General features: G+C 39.4%; 1 protein-coding gene across 2 annotated transcripts in view; it reads left to right on the forward strand.

Moving 5' to 3' along the window:
• The window catches only part of CTNND2 (catenin delta 2), an 886,309-nt gene that overhangs the window by 705,623 nt on the left and 160,085 nt on the right, over positions 1-20,601 (forward strand). For both annotated transcript variants that reach the window (XM_087867974.1, XM_087867973.1), the window contains one exon: positions 12,625-12,808. In XM_087867974.1, the coding sequence (XP_087724100.1) occupies positions 12,625-12,808 (184 nt within the window). The remainder of the gene's footprint in view (positions 1-12,624; positions 12,809-20,601) is intronic.

Below are 20,601 nucleotides of genomic sequence, written 5' to 3' on the forward strand. Positions count from 1 at the left end.
ATTTGTAAAAGTTGTTTCAAAGTAGAATATTCTTCGTACTATGAACTCGTATGACTTCTTAAAATTTCTCAAGCTACATGACCCGAGGCTAAAAAGAAACTGGCCAAAGATGAAAAGCAGAACATTCTCTTGTATTCATGTGTGTTGTGCTTCAAAGGACTGCAAACCACATCACCTCTCTCCAATTTCAAGTAGCAGATTTCCATGCCTGACGTCTGTCTGATTGTTCCTGTGCAGCATGGCCAGACTCCTGACCTTCACTTTCACCTACGTGTGTAATGCCCTTAGATGAGCGATTCAGCTGCTCTGTGTCTGAGTTTCTTCATCGGTAAAATGGAAACTGTTGAAGGTTTACATGCGTTAATACATGCAAGATGGTAGCAAAAATCCTGGTGTATAACAAGAACTAAAAATGTTAGGTATATTTGGCTATTTTTCTTCTTTTTTTTTTTTTTCCCTGTGTGCTCTTATTTTGGATGCCCAGCTCAGTCATGCTCTGAAAATCTGAGATCCCTGTACATGAACATCAGCACGACTCAATAATGCCATTCATTCTGTATTCTTTCATTCAGTAGGCACCAATGGATAGCCCACTGGGAGCTAAGCGCTTTCTAATCCTGATTGTGTGAGAGCTGAATTACACTTACAGCCTGATTCCCAGCTCCTGCTCTTCTCATTCTGCCACCATGTCTTCATCAAGGCAGGTTCTTGGTGAGAACCATAGGAACCAAGGTTGCACTTTAAAATGGCCCAATATAGAAAAGTGTCCGCAGGTATCTTCTTTGCAGGGATTCTTAGCTGAGGATGCTCCCACAAATTCAGTTGGAGTCTTTATGCCGACTCTTGGCAGGAGAAGTGAAGAGGATGTGCTTGCTACCTGTAGTATAACAAAGAAAACCTCAAGGAGGTGGCCATCCTTACTTTTGTGCAAGGTTCTATAATTCATATTTGCCTACTTACTCTAAGCCCAGAGAGTTTGGAATGGTGGCCTGGGGCCCTACCAAGAAGTGTGTGGAGCTTTGTAACTTCTGGGTTGTAGTACTGAATACAGGTGCAAACAGCTTAATACCCACTGTCATCCACACAGATAAAGTCATGGCTTTATGGTCAGCAGATGCCCTGCAGTTTCAGGAATTTCCCAGGCTCTGTGTTTACCAAAGATGAAATTAACTTATCTACTCATTTTCAGTAATTCCCATGGTTTGCCAACTATCAACTTCTCCAAAGACCACCAGAAAATCCTACAGATCAAGCAAAGCTAAGTTTACTGGATTTACTACAGTAAGGGAGAATACCACCTTGTAGGAATCAAAAGGGAAATTGGGCAGGGTATTTATAAGGCTGTAGGTCCTTGGCTGGGTGTTTTTAAGGTGGGTATTCCAAGGTGGAAAATAACTGGGATTGGGCAGAGTTTATAACATAATAGCTCTAGACTGGTGGCACAGGGAGGCAGGGGTCATGAAGTGAGTTTTGACAAACAAACTATTACTTTTGATAAGCAAGCTGGTAGTTCACAGTCTAAACTTCCGGAGGCAGGTATTTTCTGGAGCAAGCAGTTGGATGAGTCTGTCCCCATATCACTTAACCCAGGGCCCAAAATTATGGTGCTTTCACCTCCCACATTCTGAAAAATCATTATATCATGGAGCTAATTGTCTCTGAATCTCTCTCTTCCTCTCTCTATCTTCTCCCCCTTTTTTTCTTCCTTCCTTCCTCCCTCCCTTCTTCAATCATTTTTGAAAGAGACAAACTTAAGTTACTTTATTTAATACATGTGATTTGGGCTATACAAAACTACACAACCAAAGTGTAAGAAATCATCTTTATTACTACACAGAAGACTATGACAGTTGTCAGATAAAAGAACATAATCTTTAACTGCAGTCACTTTTAGAAAAAGAGGCCCAGGGCCAGATTCCAGAGATTATAAAACTCAGCTTGGGTACTTTGGTGACATTGTTTTCAAGGTCTGGCTTACCCAAGGTCATTGAGAAAGGCTATAGTTTCAAGCAAGCCCAATTTTTTATTCCTAACTCTTGGTAATTGAAAAATAAAGAATTCTATGGTTCATTTACAAAATGCTGTGTTCAAACATGAACCCATGACTTTCACAGATGGTTACTATCAGACATTGACATCTTGTAGGGGAGGAAAATATATCTTTTTTTCCCTCTACCCCCCTTAGGTTCTCTGGCTGGGGTCCTGTAATTTAGACAGGCAAAAGACAGATTAACGAGAGAAAAACAAGTTTATTAACACGAATATGGCACATACATGTGGGAGCACCCAGTGATGGGTAGCTCAAAGAGGTGGTTAGAACTTGGGCTTAGATACCATCTTCAGCTAAACAAAGGAAAAGGGGCTTGGGGCTGCTGGGAGGGGTAGATAGGTTATGAGAAGGTGACTAAGAAAAGTATGGTCAAACATGGTTGTGTGCTAATGTTTGTTTTACAGATCTAAGTTGGTGCTTTCTTCGTTGTTAATAACGAGTCATTAAGAGTCCTCCTCTTCCTGGTACAAAAGAGGGAGACATCTTGACAGATGGAAATTTCCTTTATAAATGTAAATTTCCTTTACAAAAGGACAAGTTGTGCCGCTGGAGAGCTTTTTCCATCTGGTGGTTGGTGCTCAGTGGCCTTTCACTCAAAATTATCTATATGCCAAAGAGCTGTATTTAGGGGTGGAATATTTTGGTACCCTTCACCTCCAAATTATTTTCAACTGCAATTACTTAAAAATAAAGTACTGTGGGAAGAGCTTCTTCCTTCTTAGATCTTAGGAGCTGTACTGCCTGGTCCCAGGTGAAGATAAGCCTCATTTCTGATGACTCGAATCTGGCTTGTTATTCCTTTATTGTAAACATTTACTATAATTCAAAAAAGCTTAGATCTACAGAATCCAACTTAAAATGGAAAAAGATATCATAACCACACCCAACTTTGGTTCTTTCTTCAAAAAACCAGTCACCATCTTTTGTCTACAAAACTACCTCGTTTTCATCAAAATTAGTTCCAGCTCTGAAAGCAGTGAAGATCATTTCTTAAATTATTAATAAAAAATTTAAATGAATATGGGCCTCTTGCCTGTACTAATCTATACTGGCATGTTCAATGCTTTTCATGTGCACTACTGGTGCTAAAATTAGAACATCAGAGTGTTGCTGGGATCAGTTTTGGCATTGGAACAAGACAGCACCTCAACATCCATGTCTGTGTCAATAACCAAGTTGTTCTAGAACTTTGAGAATTAAAACCTCGCATCAGGGCCCGGGTAGGTGTAATCAGCTCAAACCAGAATTTGCCTCGTTTGTAAAAGGAAAGATCTGATTTACTTGCTAACGTGAAGAACAGCTCATTCTTCATCCATTCTGGAGTTAACCAAGTGCTGTACCTGTTTTGAAAATAAGCAAGGATAATTCTGCTTGATTCTCAGCATTTAATGCGTATGTGATGCTTTTAGAAAGAGTTGTGTATTGGGGCTAGAAGCCGTCAGTGGCAATAGTAGGGTGGCAGTTTATGGTTATTGAGTCTGAAACTCCAGTTCTTCTGCCTGCTCGCTCCACGCATTTATCAGCCCCTGCAGCCCTCTCTCATCTCATCACCACCTCTGTGAGACTCTCAACTCAGAAGGATTGGGTGAGTTGAATTCTAAAAGGATTAACCTTCACCTAAGCCCCATGGTCACTGCAGTTTCTTCTCCTGGAATATTAAAGAGGAGAACTTAGAGGTCATTCGTTCTGATCAGCCCATTCCTGGAACTCCAGAAAGAAAACTTGAGAAATTTTGGCCTAAGGAATTACCCATTTTCTTTTCATTTTTAAAATTATATTTAATGGCCTAAATTTAGGTTCTTTACAAATTGGGTGGTGGGAAGCACTTAGCACCAAAAAAACGGATTGCTCTTGGGGAAGGGTGTGCAAAAGTAAGACAAAGCTTCCAGTCCTAACAAAGAATTTTTTTTGCCCACATAGATCCCAGAAATACTGATATTCCATTGATAAAATCCACTAAGGCTCTGTCACACTATCCAGCATCCAATCCTAATTCCCCAAAACAATAATATACAATTACTTACAAGATTTCCTATGATGCATGACACTAAGTGTTTAAATTAAATTCTTCTCTATAGCACTGTTACATCCATCTTTATTACATGTATTTTAAAACACTCTTCCGCACGCGTAACAGAATGACTATCATATCCACTTCCTCACATTACTCTTCTCAAAGTGGCATTCACATAGCACATTTTTTAAAAATAATTTTTATTGTCTTTGAGATATAATTGACATAATGCATTGTGGAAGTTTAAGGTGCATAAGGTGTTGATTTGATACATTTGTATATTGCAAAAGGATTACTGCCTTAGTGTTAGCTAAGGCACCTGTCATGTCACATAACTATCTTTTTTGTGGTGGGAACAGTTAAGGTCTAGTCTCTCAGCAACTTTAAAGTTTATAATACGGTATTGTTGTGTATGATCACCAAGCTGTGCATCAGATCCCCAGAACCTATTTATCTATTCGTTGCATTTTTATACCCTTAAACAATACCTTAATTCTCGTACCTCCCAGCCCCTGATGATTATCATTCTACTCTCTGTGTTTATAAATGTGGCTTTTTAGATCCCACATGTAAGTGATATCATGGTATATTGGTTTCTGTCTGGCTTATCTCACTTAGCATAATGTCCTCAAAGTCCATCTATGTTGTCACGAATGGCAGGATTTCCTTCTTTCTGTGGCCATGTAGTATTCCATGTATATATGCCCCATCTTCTTTATCCATTCATCCACTGACAGAGGTTAAGGTGGTTTTTATATCATGGCTATTGTGAGCAATGCTACAATAAACAGAGAAGTGCAGATATCTTTTCTGTATCCTATTTTCATTTCTTTTAGATATATACCCAGAAATTTGATTGCTGGATAGTATGGTATTTCTATTTTTAACTTTTTGAGGACCCTCCATACTGTCTTCCATAATGAACCCACCAATTTACATTCCCTCCAGCAGTGAATTAGCGTTCCCTCTTCTCCACATCTTCACCAACACTTATCTCTTGTCTTTTTTATACTAGCCAATCTAACAGGTACGAGGTGATACCTCATTGTGGTTTTGATTTGAAGAGTGGTGTCAAGTATCTTTTCATGTATCTGCTGGCCATTTGGGTGTCGTCTTTAGAAAAATATCTATTTTGTTCCTCTGCCCATATTTATTCAAATTATTTATTTTTTGTTAACGAGTTGTAGGAATTCCTTACGTACTTTGGACATAACCCCTGGTTCAATATATGGTTTGCAAATACTTTCACCCATTCCTAGGTGGCCTTTATTTTTTTTTTCTTCTCTTTTTTTGATGCGTAGAAGTTTTTAGTGTGATTTAGTCCCATTAGTTGCTTTTTTACTTAACCCGTTATTATACCAACATTTTGGTAAAGTTTATCATTGACTTAAGGTCAGTGGTTTTATCTTGAAAAGCATTACATGAGGTGGTGTGCAAATCTTGTTGAGGCTATCCCCTATGTCATCTGGGAGAACTTTCAAGACAGTCCTAATTCACAACCACACCTTGAGGGTCACGACTTCTCAGGGATAGTTGGGAGTGTTTCTGTGATGCACCCAAATACTCAGATGCAAACACATAGACACCTGCATGCACACTTGCACGTGCACACATGCACACACGCACAAATGCACACACTTGTGCACACAAGTGCGTGCACACATGCACACACATACACACATGCACACAATCATGCACACAGCATAGAATGAGTGTAGGGTGTCATGGGCCTCCAGATTTTGGTCAGCCATCCTGCACCCACCCAGGACTCCAAGCATGAACAGGTGGGGATAGAGGAAGTAGGTAATCATTTGCCTGCATTCTTCTCTCTTTTCTCCCTTCTCCAGGTGTGTAAATTTTCACTCTCAGAATAAGATGAATGACAGATTCATTTAAAAAGAAATCCTCATAAATACATTAAGTTAATTTTTATTTAGTTGATGAATTAAAAGTAAATGTTTAAAGCATTTATTTAAAATGAATTCAATACAACTTGTCTTTAGTTTGAGCCTTACCCATGTTCAGGGATTGTGTTTTAGGTCTAAAGATTAAAAGCGTATGAGGGGTCATAGGAAAGACTTGCACAGCCACAGGCAATGTTTGATTTTATCATGATTTAAGATTTAAGATTATTAAAGTACATTTTTTGTCAAACTGAGTTTTTTAAAGATATCCTTTACCTCTTTTAGGGAGAAAAAAAAAACCAAAATTACCCTCTATTAAAATAAAGTAAAGGATCCAATGAAAGTAATTAAGATTTTATTAAAGAAATTTTAATAAACCAATTACTGCTCATGAATATGGATAATCTCAAGGAAAAGAGCCACCCTGTGCCTGAAATAAAAATAAACTATATTTTAAATATATTTAGTATACATAATTAGTTATTTAAATGTCTTCTCAACTAAACCTACTGTCAAAATTATATTTGGAACAGTAATAATTTTATACTGTAAGGGAAAGCTATTGAATACATATAATTAAAGGAAAGATGCTATAAAACAATTTTATTGGAGATTTTAATCTCAAAGAAATTAGCATATTTTCATTGGGTAAATTAAAATTTGCTAGTGACCATCAACCAAAATACTAAAACATCTTTACGTTACTTTCAGATCAGAATAAATGAAGTCGGTTGCGTCGATGCTAAATACCAATGTGAATTCAGTTTATTCCACTGTTTTTTTCACAAATTGACGTTTTAGTACTACCTTGGCTAATTCAGAATTATCAGGGACTTAATAGAAGATAATTACCCAAGTGAAGCATTAGAGATAAGCCTTCTAATGCTAAATTGACTAATGTTTTCTAGTGACACAAATTTTTCTCTACTAGCTGAAAGGAGAATTTCTGTAGAGTCAAGGGTTATAATCTCATTGAAGTAACATTTTGTATTCTCATTTGGATCTTTATTTGTAATCTCTGCTGTTTTATTTCTTTAAATCATGACTTCATTTTGCCGCACTGTAATCCTTACAGAGTGTCCAATGCTTGGAGCACATGTCATCTTATAAGGGTCTATCATTCAGTTGTTAATTCTTGTATTTATTTAGCACCTGTTAGGTGAGCACCTAATATGTGTCAGAGCATATTCTGTGTGTTGGATGTATTCTGTATGCTATGAACACTCAGACCTCTTGCTTTCACGTCGTGGCTAGGACCTTGTTGTGGCAAAGAACAGTGAGCAAAGGGCAAAAGATCAAATAATGAAAAGGCATGGGAAATAGGAATTAGTGATGAGGTCTCTGCTGAAAATTAAAATAGGAGATCTGATAGCAAGTGTCTGGGGAAGTAGTTTAGAATGATCCAGAAAAGTTTCTCTGAGTTTTTGCACATTTAAGGTACTTCTGAGCAGAAAGAAGGATCAACCTTGGAAAGGTCAGGAGAAGAATATTCCAGGCTAAGAGAGTAATAAGTCTAAGATCTGAGCTACACATGAGCTTGTGTGTTCAAGGAGGAGAAACATGGCCATGTTGACCAAAGCAGAAGGACTGTGACAACAATGGACCCTGAGGGTAGGGACTTTTTGTTTTGTTCAGTAATGTAACCTCAGCATCAAACAGAACCTGGCACCTGGTCCTTAATATGCATAGAGTGAATAAATGAATGAGTGATTCAAGATGAACTTAGAGATTTAGGGGAACGCCTGACCGTAAAGCTATAATAAAAGGTTTAATTTTATTTGAAGCTTAGCAATATTTTAAGGGGTTGTGTGGTACTAAATGTTGGCTCCCCAAAGGTGTCCATGTCTTATTTCTCAGAGCCTGTGAATCTTAGATAGCAAAAGGGGCTTTGCAGATGGGATTAAGTTAAAGATCTTGAGATGGGAAGATTGTCCCTGATTACCCAGGTGGGCTCAGTGAGATCCTAAGTATCCTTTTAACAGGGAGGCAGGGGGGTCAGAGTCCAAGAAGGGGATACGATAATGGATGCTGAGGTCAGAGTGAGACAAACCTCAAGCCAAGGAGCACAGGCAAGCCTTTAGAAGTCAAAAAAGACAGGGGCACCTGGGTCGCTCAGTGGGTTAAGCATCTGCCTTCAGCTTAGGCCATGATCTCAGGATTCTGGGATCCAGCCACATGTCCTCGCCTCCCCCCGACTCTTGCTCTCGTACTCTCTCTCTCTCTCTCAAATCAATAAATAAAATCTTTTTTAAAAAAGAAGTTAAAAAGACAAGGAAGTTCTCTTAGAGCCTCCAGAAGGAGCGCCACCCTGCTGACCTATTTTAGACTTCAGACCCGCAGAATTACAAGATAATAAATTCGTGTTCTTTTAAGCACTAAGTCTGTGGCAACTTGTTATAGCAGCCATGGAAAAATAAAACAGGATTATTCCACATTAAAGAAAGTGGCCATTTAATAAATTGCGAACATGAAGACGGATACATTTTTTAAAAGTTAATCACTCAGAGTGCTCCCTTCGGCAGCACATGTACTAAAAAAAAGTTCATCATTTATAATCTAAATTAAAATGCATTTTTTATTTAGTGTCAGTGTTCAGCTGGATCCTCCTTCCTAGATCGTCTGTTCTCTCACAGTATGCTTTATGAAGAGGAAAAGAGAACAAGTGGACCTAAGTTATAAGGACAGGGGTAACTAGGAAAAAACTCTTGTAGAGGGGGAAAAATGAGTCCAGAGACAAAGAGGAGAGGGAAGAGAAGGAATCCCATACAGTGTCTGAGTGTCAGGAGTCCAGGAGTGGCAAATCTGGGTGGTTCTGGCTCAGCGTCCCTCGGGGGGCTGCAGCATCTGAAGGCTTAGCTGGGCTGGAGGTTCCACTCCCAAGGTGGTCTTCCCATGGCTGTTGGCTGGAAGCCCTAGTTCTTTGCCACATGGTCCTCTTCAGGGCAGCACTTGAAGGTCCCCACAGCATAACAGCTGGCCTCCCCTCAACAAGCAATCCGAGACAGGGCTTGGAGGAAGCCACAGTGCCTTTTCTGTGACCCAGTCTCAGAAGCCACCCACCGTCACCTCCACCATACTGTGTTGATCAGAGCAAGTCTCAAAGTCCAGTGCTCCCAGGGAGAAGGATTGGGTTCCACCATTAGAAGGGGATGTGAAAAGAGAGAATAACAAAAATGTTAAACCAACACAGAAGAAAGGAAGGAGTAAAGAGAAATGTGAGCAGAACAACCGTGTCTCATTTCTTTATAGAGAATGCCATATATGGCTGTTTTTCTCACTAATCTCTTTCTGTCTACCAGGACTAATAGGTGTGTGTGTGTGTGTGTGTGTGTGTGTGTGTGTGTGTGTGTGTGAGAGAGAGAGAGAGAGAGAGAGAGAGTATAGGTGTGCATATGTATATGTGAGGGTATGTGTATGTGTATCTGTGTGAGTGTGTGTCTGTCTATAGCAAAACAGCTATAGAGCTCCTGGCTGTTACCCACATTTGACTTCGGCCAAGAATGTCAGCCTTTATCTCCAATGGCCCAAGAGACTTGTGGGTCTACACTCAAGCTTGTCTCTGTCTCCAGAGTTTTGAGGGCTCCCTGCAACTGGTTGACTGAACTCCCCCCCGAAAAAAATTCTGCCACATCGCATCTGCTTGACCAAGTTGTCATCCAAGCAGAGGTGATAAAAGCTGCCTCTGATCAGAGGTCCACTGTAGCTCTCATGGGTCAGGAAGCACTTGGGGGTTGCAGATGTGAATTAATATAAGAAGTTCGGAGCCGGGGTCAAGTGCTGTGATGAGCTCTCTGGAATGTGAAACACAGATGGAGCCAGCCTGGAAAGGTGCAATGAATGGGGACTAAAAGACTTCTGTCCATGCTCGGTTCTGAATGAGGTTACACTAATTAATGAATTAATGAGGAAGGTAATAGAGAGAAGAGCCCAATAAAGAGTTATCTTGGACCGTCTCCTTTCCATCTGTTCACTTCTTATCAGATGTTAGATTAGGCCCTTATATTTCCTTTGATTTTCCCTTCTTCTTACCTTTTTTTGTGATTTTTGGAAACCAGTAGGAGTGCCTGCGTGGCCCAGTCAAGGGTCTGACTCTTGATTTCAGCTCAGGTTGTGATTTCAGGGTCATGAGATTGAGCTTCGCATTGGGCTTTGCGTGCAGTGGGAATTCTGCTGGAGATTCTCTCTGTCCCTCTCCCTATGACCTCACTCCCACCACGTTCACACTCTCTCTCTCTCTAATTAAAAAAAAAAAAAACAATAAAAATTGCTTTATTATCACAGAATGCTTTTAGATTCTTTTAAATTAATTGCATGTAAAAATGCAAAAATCTCTCTTTTACTATTTAGCTTTTAGAGAAAATATATTTTACAGCAAAACGTACCACATTAGAACATTTACATGCCCCAATTGTATTTTTTTTAAGATTTTATTTATTTGTTTGAGAGAGTGAGAGATCATGAGCAGAGGGGAGGGGCAGAGGGAGAAGCAGTCTACCTGCTGAGTGGGGAGCCGGACATGGGGCTCTATCCCAGGACCCTGAGATCATGACCTGAGCCGAAGGCAGGCGCTTAACTGACTGAGCCACCCAGGTGCTCTGATATTAATTTCATTTTAATGTGCTTTTTAAGTTTGCAAATCTATTTTATTAGAAAAAAATTCTTATTAAGATTGCAAATGAGTGTATTTTGAGTAACTAAAATTTAATAAAATATTTAATACAATGAATACACAGGTTTATATATTATTTAAGACAAGGTAATTGTATATGATAATATTGCTAGCATTTCAAAAGCATCCAAATCAGAATATATTTTGGGGTGCCTTCTGTGTACCACTGAGCATTTTTTGTGTACCCAATTTACAATACTAATGGCAATGCAAACCTGCACACAGAAGTTTATAGAAAATGGTCTATATGCTAAAGCAGGGTGGGAAAAATCTTTCTATAAAGGGCCAGATAGTAAATTGTTTAGGTTTTGTGGGTCATACAGTCCTTGATACAAATATTCAGCTCTTCCTTTGTAGGCCATAGACCGTATGTAAATAAACAGGCAGAGCTATGTTCCAATAAAACTTTATTTACAAAAACAAGCAAGCAGGATTTGCCCTCAAGCCAACCCTCTATACTAAAGGATTGTTATACATCCTGGGCACCAAAAACATTTTATTTCCCTTGCATTTACCTCAATAAAGTTCCCAACAAATGTTATTTTGTTAGACAGTTGAAAAGAGTTTGTCTGCAAACACCTGTGTGGCTCAGTCGGTTAAGCGTCTGTCTTTGGCTCAGTTCATGATCCCAGGACCTTGGAACCAGGCTCCTTGCTCAGTGGGGAACCTGCTTCTCCCTCTGCCTGCTGCTCCCCCTGCTTGTGCTTGCTCTCTCTCTCTGTCAAATAAATAAAGTCTTTTTAAAAAAGGAAGAGTTTTGTCTGTACAGTCAAATTTTTATAGAACCGATTTAAAACTGTCCCTTCAGTTGCTAACAATCCAACATTATCAATTTTCAGATTAATATTATTAATGCCCTTGTAAGTTCAACATATGCCATGAAAGATACTAATAAATTTCAGAATACTTGTGTTTTGTTTGTTCTATTCATAACACAACAAATGAGACACAATCTCGCCTTAAAATTTATTGAAAGCTTATTTAAAAAGTAAGATGGAAGTCGTATTTCTAAGGACAACCATGATAGTTTATTCTCAGTATCTGCAGTGATGATGTCTATTTAGATTAGTCTTGAGAGAAAATACAACCTTTCTTTCATAACAAAGTAGAATATAATTCTGTTTCTTTTACCTTTGTGTGTTCTGTTTCGAACAATAACAAAAAATACTTTAAAAGCATTTTCAAATATTAGAACTTCTATCCAATACTGATGACCTTTTCTAAACTCAATCCCATTTTAAGGTTTTGCTTAAAAATATTTAAAAGCCTAAAAAATTCCACCTGACCTAAGACTTTTGCTTTTGCTCTGCCTACATTAATGACTGTTATAGTCTGTCCACTGCAGACATGCCCTCCACTTTCTACTGCTCTCTGTCCTTAGTTACATAAGGAAGACCAATCTCTAGGTCCTCCATGAGCATTGCTTTCTGAGAAAAATTGACAAAGCTGTCACAAGTGATAGTAAATTTAAATGCCTTGTTGAGCCCGTTGTCATCAGACCCGGTACTGGATTTTCATAAGGTCCTGCAGAATGGTGGCTGGGTCTAGGTAGAGGCCAAGTCAGTCAGACGGTCCATATGTGCATATTGAGGTCTAAGATAAAACCAAGATGTCCTACTGGTTCGTAGCTCAGATAACTTTCACCGCTCTTCTGTCCTGGTTAGATCTTCGATACTTGGTCCCATGGTATTAATAGTAAACAGAAGTCTGGTTGGTATCCTCCATTCAGATCAGATCTCAACCTGTTACTCATCATGATGGCACAAAGACGATCATAACACAAGTCTTCTGCCCACTTGTCAGGTTTTCACAGTGCCCCTTCAGTGGGTTCTCACACGGGTTCTAAAATTAAGAGTGTGTTCTAGGACATGTGCTCATACTCTCTTTGTCCGTCCTGCCCATGCTGTTAACTTGATGAGGGAAGACACTTTGGGGAGAAGAAAACAAGAGTGGCCATCCCAAAGCTCTGTGTATGTGTGTCTTGCAGGAGTCCTTTGGAACCTCTCATCTTGCGACGCACTCAAAATGCCAATCATCCAGGACACTCTGGCAGTGTTGACCAATGCCGTGATTATCCCCCATTCGGGCTGGGAAAATTCACCTCTTCAGGATGATAGGAAAATACAACTGCATTCCTCACAGGTGCTGCGAAATGCCACTGGATGCCTAAGGTGAGTCCCATCCTGGCGGCCTCCTCCTGCTGTCATACACTTTCTGTTTCTATAATTTCAACCGCTGTTTCACTGAAGATCAGAGTGTCCCAGAAAGATGAGTGTTGACATGGTAAAGGAGGATAAGAAGCTAGTAAAGACCATTCTAATGAGGTACTAAGGGAGGGGTAGGTATCTTCCACTGTAAGTTTTTTACTTACTTAACGTGTTTTCTTGGGTCTTGAGCAAAAAAGAAACATTTTCATTCCCACCAAAAATTATTAGTTTTTTAAAGACAATAGTTCACAGTAATTTGCCATGTTATAATATATTATGCATATAGAATACCCAGGTAGGCCAGCTGGTTGGGGGACAGTCTATGGCATACACAGAGGGATCTAGTTAACTGTCATCGCTAGTTAGTTTTGTTTTTTATTTTTAAAAAATTTTCTGTGTGACTGCCAGAACCTCTAATTGCTTAGAGGTAACTTTTTAATAAAGCCTGTTGCATGAAATTTTTTAAAATAATAAAAGTAGCAAATATGTTCTAATTTTCTTTCAAGGCATTTTTACAAAAATCATCCCCCAGAAATCTCTTGAGAAACCTTAGAATCATCTTTACTTTTGTTTAATTTTTGCTCTTAGAAAAGAATGTAATAATCAAGATACAGTTTTTCCAGTCTCTGGAAATTGTGCTCCCAAGAATGCTGTATTTTGTACCAAAGTTGGAAATCTCTGCTGGATAAACTTAATGATGAGATGAGGGCAAAAGGGTGACTCAGAAGAACACCCAGTCAAATAATCTATATTTCAAACATAAAGTGTGCAAGATTGTTTTAGCTGGGCTGCCTCAAAGCTGTCATTTCTCCTACAGTTGATTGGTTTCTAGGTGCAAAAACCAGTCTCTCCTGAGAAGGAACAAAATCACCTTGGTGACATTAATAATAATTATCTCATGAATATTTATAACAATCCTCCCAACCTCCAGTCTTGAGAGGAGAGGTGTGTTTGTGTAAATGTGCGTGCATAGCGGGACATAAAGTGAGTCTGCCTCCATAAATATCAATGTGTGTTCACAGACAGGAATAGGAAATCCTCTAACGATTTTGCTTTTTCCTCAAGGTCATGAAATAATGATCTTTGGACATGATTTCTCTGGCAAAGCTTTACCATAAGCCAAATTTACAGTTCTCCAAAACTCCCTGTTGAGACATTTATTTTATAACCTCTTACATTCTGTTATCCTTCAGAAACCTCCTGCCCCACCAGAAGAAATATAACTCCTTCCAAAGCTGAAACTGTAGGCACTTCTCACTTTTTATACCTGATTTTTCTAGTTCAGTTATTTGCAACTATTATAGGTAGTTTTTCCCCCCTTCTGGGCATCTTTGACTTACAAAGAGAGGAAGGAAGAAAGGGAGGTAGGGAGGAAGGAAGGGAGGGAGAGAGGGAGGGAGGAAATGGTCTGTTGTTCCTAATCATGGAAAAAGTGCCTCAGAATCAACTGTAGAAGGATGGTCAGTAAAGACCTGGTTAACTGTCAGTTAAATTTTTCTCTGAATGATACAGTAATGTAATTATACATTCAAGATGTCTGGCTTATGGATGTAGGCCACTGTCATTAAGAGCATACATTCAACACCATTTGATGAAAAGTCAGGTGAAGAAGCTAGACTGCATAGGTTCTGGGGTCCCCTTGGTTAGGTCATCTAGCTGAATTCAGCGTCTGGGTTGTGAACTAGAGCGAAGGTAGGTCAGATCAAGATGATCCTCCATTCCTCTCTGTTCACACACACAGAAGCTTGGCCCTAGTGCTTTAGCTGCTGAATATGGCTGGGAGCAACCACATCATAGGAAACAAAAAAGGGGGACATCTCATTTAGAAACCATTTCATGTAGCCAAATTGGGTTTCCTTGATCAAGATGGAACCAGGTTTAGGGATTTTTTTTTTCTTAGTTCTGAGTTACCTTGTGATTGGCAAAGCAAAACTCGTCAATATATGGTGAATACTTCCCCCTTAATTCATTGACCCTCTGCCCTTCTACAGAAAGAAATAGTAATTTCTCCCCTCAGTTGAATGTGTTCGTGAATCATTCCACAGTGATGAGCAGGTTGAACTAGAGAGGAAGAAAATAGCCTTGGGAAGGGGGCTAAAACGCATTTATCAAATACTCAGTGGATACAAAGTTTCCAGAAATTTCTACTAATACTTGGCACTTAACTTACAGCCAGTGTTGGCAACACACCAGAATAGTCACAAATGTTTTTTATCATGATAGAAGATTCTAGATTTAAATTTTTGAGGTTATATACATTCTTGATTTTTCCAAGAAAGCCTAGCTTTTTATTTACATTAAAGAAATTACTTCTTGTGTTGTTCCTGCCTTTCAACAGTATTAACCATGAGCATTTGCTGAGTGTCTGCTATGTGCCCAGGAGGGACCCAGGAGGCAGAAATAAATAAGGCCCAGCAAAAGTTCTCCTGGAACTGCAGAAATGATTTGAATATACTCCTTAAAATGTAAATTAACAACCAGATTGTCTCAATTTATAAACTAGATCTGGGCTTGTGCCTTTGCAAGGAACATTTTCTTCTACCAAAATATTTAGAAAGAGGGGAGCCTGGGTAGCGCAGTCGTTAAAGCGTCTGCCTTCGGCTCAGGGCGTGATCCTGGCGATCCGGGATCGAGCCCCACATCAGGCTCTTCCGCTATGAGCCTGCTTCTTCCTCTCCCACTCCCCCTGCTGTGTTCCCTCTCTCGCTGGCTGTCTCTCTGTCACATGAATAAATAAAATCTTTAAAAAAAAAAAATATTTAGAAAGAATTTGGTGCTTCTTAAAGGAAGGAAAAATCATAGCAATTGTCCTTTTTTGTGTTACTAAATGTATATCGCATATAAAGTGACACAGTGAATTCGTACACAAAACGATATAACAAGTTTGTATAGCATTCGCATACTTTGCTCTGGTCTAATATAGCTTTGATTTTGAAAGTTGCCTAAATTGTATAAAATGCCAAATTTACATGTTATAATTCTTTTCCAATGCATCATGAGTACCACTATCATATTCCATGAAATCTGGCTAGAATGTTAAGTGGTATGATTCAGGACCTTGTTTAGCTGGTAACAGAGAACCAGCTGCATTTGGCCTACAAAATATATCTGCCTGCTCATGGGCATGTAAGGAATTCAACAGACAACTCTGAGAAGAATTGTGACTAAGTTGGTATAAACCATATTAAGTGTCACAAGCGGCAAACAATTCATTTCATTTCATGTGATTTCTGGATATTTCACTGTGAAGGCAAACCTTCAAAAAATAATATAAAGTATGCACACAATATTTCTTATTCCTCCCTTTTTTATATCTTATTCCTTATTAGGGAAGCATTTTTAAAACTAAGGCATTATTGTTGAGGACCATCCTGTTGTATTAAAATTCTTTTCAGGTATTTATTTTTATGTATTTCAACTTCTAGAAATCCTCCACAGTCTTTAAGGATCAGGAGTTACACATAATTCAATCCTTGTCATAATTATACATTTTATAAATTTATTTTGAGAGTGTGATTTTCTCATTACCATTCATTATCAGATAACACTTGGAATTTAAAAAATTACAAGTAGCAACGTACATGAGTCACTATTTAAGTATTTCTGATATGTGAGATTTCAGTTAAATTTAATTCACTTAGCTGTCCTCAGGTGATATTTTCCCTAATATTAAGTTGGAATGGAAACTCTCCTTTCTCATGAATTCTAGAGAAATTGAAGAATGGAGCTGTGTGTGTGTGTGTGTGTTTGTGTGTGTGTGTGTGTGTGTGTTCATTCATTTCAAGGTTTGACCTGGCAATATAATGTTTATTAACTAATTCTATGCATTGTCAATAGAGACAAGATTTTCTTTTCTTTTTTTTTTTTGAGGAAGAAATGATATTTTTTATAATAATATTTTTATTGTATGTATATATTATATATTTTATTATGTTATGTTAGTCACCATACAGTACAACCCCAGTTTTTGATGTAAAGTTCCATGATTCATTACTTGCGTATAACACCCAGTGCACTATGCAATACGTGCCCTCCTTAATACCCATCACCAGCCTATCCCATCCCCCCTGCCCCGAAGCCCTCAGTTTGTTTCCCAGAGTCCATAGTCTCTCATGCTTCATTCCCCCTTCTGTTTACCCCCCTTTTCTTCTTCCCTTTCTTCTCCTACCGTTCTTCCTACTTATGTTCCATAATTGAGTGAAACCATATGATAATTGTCTTTCTCTGCTTGACTTATTTCGCTTAGCATTATCTCCTCCAGTGCAGTCCATGTTGCAGCAAATGTTGAGAAATCGTTCTTTTTGATAGCTGAGTAATATTCCATTGTATATATGGACCACATCTTCTTAATCCAGTCATCTGTTGAAGGGCATCTCGGCTCCTTCCACGATTTAGCTATTGTGGACAATGCTGCTATGAACATTGGGGTGTATATGGCCCTTCTCTTCACTACGTCTGTATCTTTGGGGTAAATACCCAGTAATGCAATGGCTGGATCATAGGGTAGCTCAATTTTTAACTTTTTAAGGGAACTCCATAAAATTAAATGAACAGTTTGATTCACAAAATCTCTGTCTTCCAAGGACCAGAAATTTCTGTTTCAAATATATTGTTTATTCTTGTATTTATTGTATGTTTGATAGCTCATGGTTGGTAGGTTGGGAAGCCAGTACTTAAACTCACACCCTGATTCCTGGTCCAGACCACTCCCACTATTCCACATGGAAAGGCAATACAGTGTCCTATGAGATCGGTGCTCAGAGCAACACAACCAACTGAGCACCCAGCTGTGGATGGACTCACTCCCCTTTGTGTTGGCTCCTTTACTTTGCCTCTCGACAGCTCCTGAGTGGCATCCTCTCAGCCAACATTCATCCAAATTGCCTACAGTTGCCAACTGTCTTCCCCCTCCTCCCTTTCTCACTTCCCATTCTCCTCTCCTAAGGGCTCAAGTATGGAGTGGGAGGCACCCTGGAGAGTTAGTCATGGATCCCCCACGTCAGCCTCTTCTCTCCGCCTCCACCTTAAACCTTAATTTAGCAATTAGTCAGAGCAATGGATGCCTTTTTTTTTAAGATAAGACTATGTTTTAAGACATACCCTAGATAATAAAGTTGACATTATTTTTCCAGTACTCAGACTCCTCCATTCTCTTACTGATCACTTAATTCTCTTTTACTGATGGCTCCACTCTTTTCCCAGGGTAGTATTTCCTACTCCAGGTGGCTTGCAGCTCCAGTAGGAGCTTTTGATAGGTAAAAGTAAATTTCTCTGATCACTAATGGAGAGCATTATTCTAAATTTTTGTTCCTATCAGGATTCAAACTTGTTTATGTCATTTCAGGGTGGGAAGCCGAGGTTAAGAATTTCAGCAATTACTATTCTAAAAGAGATCACCTTTTCATCTTTCAGAAAGAAAAAAAATATTATAAATGCAAATTGTACCACTCATAAGTGTTCAAAAGCTTATCAGAGGGAAATTTAAGTTAGAAAAAAAAGCCTAAGCCTTCCTAAGCTAAAATCTGAAACACTAACACTGTCCAACGTTTAGGTAATTCCATACAGTCTTAATAAACTCTGTCCAGTTTCTCAAACCTTCTCTTTGGCAGTGATATTGTACCAATACTGATGGTGGTACCAACCCCTCCTGCCAGCCTCATGCATGGAGCACACTCACGGGGAATGTTCCAAAGAGAAGAGACTCTTACCTTTGCCTTCTCTAAAAAAGCACAGTAAATCTCCATGGAAAGATGTTATATCATGTTGACATAGCAAAAATTTAAGCACATATGAAATATAAAATGGAAAGTTAATGCCTTTAGTCCTTTTCCATTTAAAATTCATTTTGTGGTAGGAAATGGAATTTTTCAAAAGTGAATCTCTATTTGTTCCTGAAGTATCTATCTGTCACTGGGGAAAGGGGATAGAAATGGAAAAAAAAGAAATCTCTTAAATTTTGTTGGAGGAGTGAGTTGATAAGAATGATGGTGGCTGGATGGTGGGGCTCCAGGCGGCAGTGGCAGGTGGGGCCAGTGGACATTGGAGCTGCTGGTGATTAGTGCATGTCAGGCTCTCTCTCCACAAGCTTCCTTCTACCAGTGTCCACCCTGGACACACACTTACATTCCCCTTCTTCCTCATCCTTCCTCTTTTCTGATGTTTGTCTTTTGCTCCAATGCTGCGCAATTTAAGCTTTAATTTTTGATAAAAGCCATTTTAAAATATGGCCTAAAATAAATGTGATAAAATGTTAGATAAGGCATAGGCCATAAGTATTCATGAAGTTACTAGATTAGTTCTTTTTCCTTCATATTATGATTAAGGAGTCCTCCAGGAAACTACTCTCCTCTGGCCTAAATCAGGCAAGTCAGACCTTGAAAGAGATTCAGTTCTTTACTCACAGTTGTTTGATTGTACAATGTATAATCAAATACGCTTCCTAACTTGTGGCCAAAATAATCATCTTCACCCAAAACATGTATTGACCAACCGCAGCCTGAGTGCTGAACAGTGAAGGTCAGACTGGCTGAGACTGTGAACAATCTCATTTTGGCTGAGATCATTGTAATGGGTTAAATAAGTGCCCTGACCACCAAAAAAATTTATGTCTACCAGGAACCTCAGACTGTGACCCTATTTAGAAATAGGGTCTTCATAGATAAAATTATTTAAATTAAGATGAGGTCATACTGAATTAGGGTGGGCCCAAATCCAATGGATGGTGTCTTTATAAGAAGAGGACATACACACTTGGGAGAAGGCCATGTGAAGACAGAAGCAGATATTGGAGTGAGGCAGGGATAAGCCAAGGAACGTGCAGGCATTGCTGAAAGACACTAGAAGCTAGGAAAAGGCAAAGAAGGATTCTTCTCCAGAGCCTTCAGTGGGGGCATGGCCCTGCTGACACCTTGATTTTGGACTTCTAATCTCTCAAACTGTCAGAGAATAAGTTTCTGTTGCTTTAAGCCCCCCAGTTTGTGGTACCTTATTCTGGGAGCCTTAGGAATGTCCTACAGTCACCCTAGGAAGTAGTCCAGAGGGGGCCTTGAAAGCCAGTGAGCCACCAGAAAACACAGCAGGGGAAGGGAAAAAACTGCAAATAATTCAGAGAAACTGCCCATCCCCAGTGTTCACACACAGGAACAAACCACCCAGATAGGGAGCTGTTTTTTTCTTTTTGTTTTTCTCTAGGCCAGCATCCTCCATAGCTCAGGTGCAAGGCCAAACCGTGGGATCGGGCTCTGCAAGCCCAGGTGTGGCGGCCTCAGCCAAAGGAGGTTCACCTGAAACCCCTCAACTGGGTGGCAATTAAATAAGCATCTCCTCACATGTGGTCTCACTTCTGTATTCTGTTTCTATTGATGAGCCCACCTCCCATTTCCTCCAGTCTTTAAACTACCTTCCGAAAGTTCTGCAGAACTCTTTGATGCTCTAGACAGCCAGAAGTCATTCTGGTTCTCAGGCAGGGCACAGGACATGGTAGAAGGATCATCGAAGGAGGTTGGCTCCTACAGCTGACTGCAGAATGAGTGCTTTCTGGATTTCGCATAAGACATGACTGTGTTTCCCATTTAGAGTATCACAAATCAATATCCTAAAGACCCCTGGCATGGCCATTATCATCATTTCAGAGTGAACTATAGGTGAAGCCTTGCTGAGTATTCTTTTTTACCATGTAATCTGCCAGCTCGGTACGACAGCTCCAATCTATTACTGTACGGCTGTGTCCCATTTAGTCATGCATACTTAGGACTCTA

Source organism: Ursus americanus, chromosome 15, assembly GCF_024610735.1.
Source record: "Ursus americanus isolate L20-20 chromosome 15, mUrsAme1.1.p, whole genome shotgun sequence".
In the NCBI taxonomy this organism is placed as follows: Eukaryota; Metazoa; Chordata; class Mammalia; order Carnivora; family Ursidae; genus Ursus; species Ursus americanus.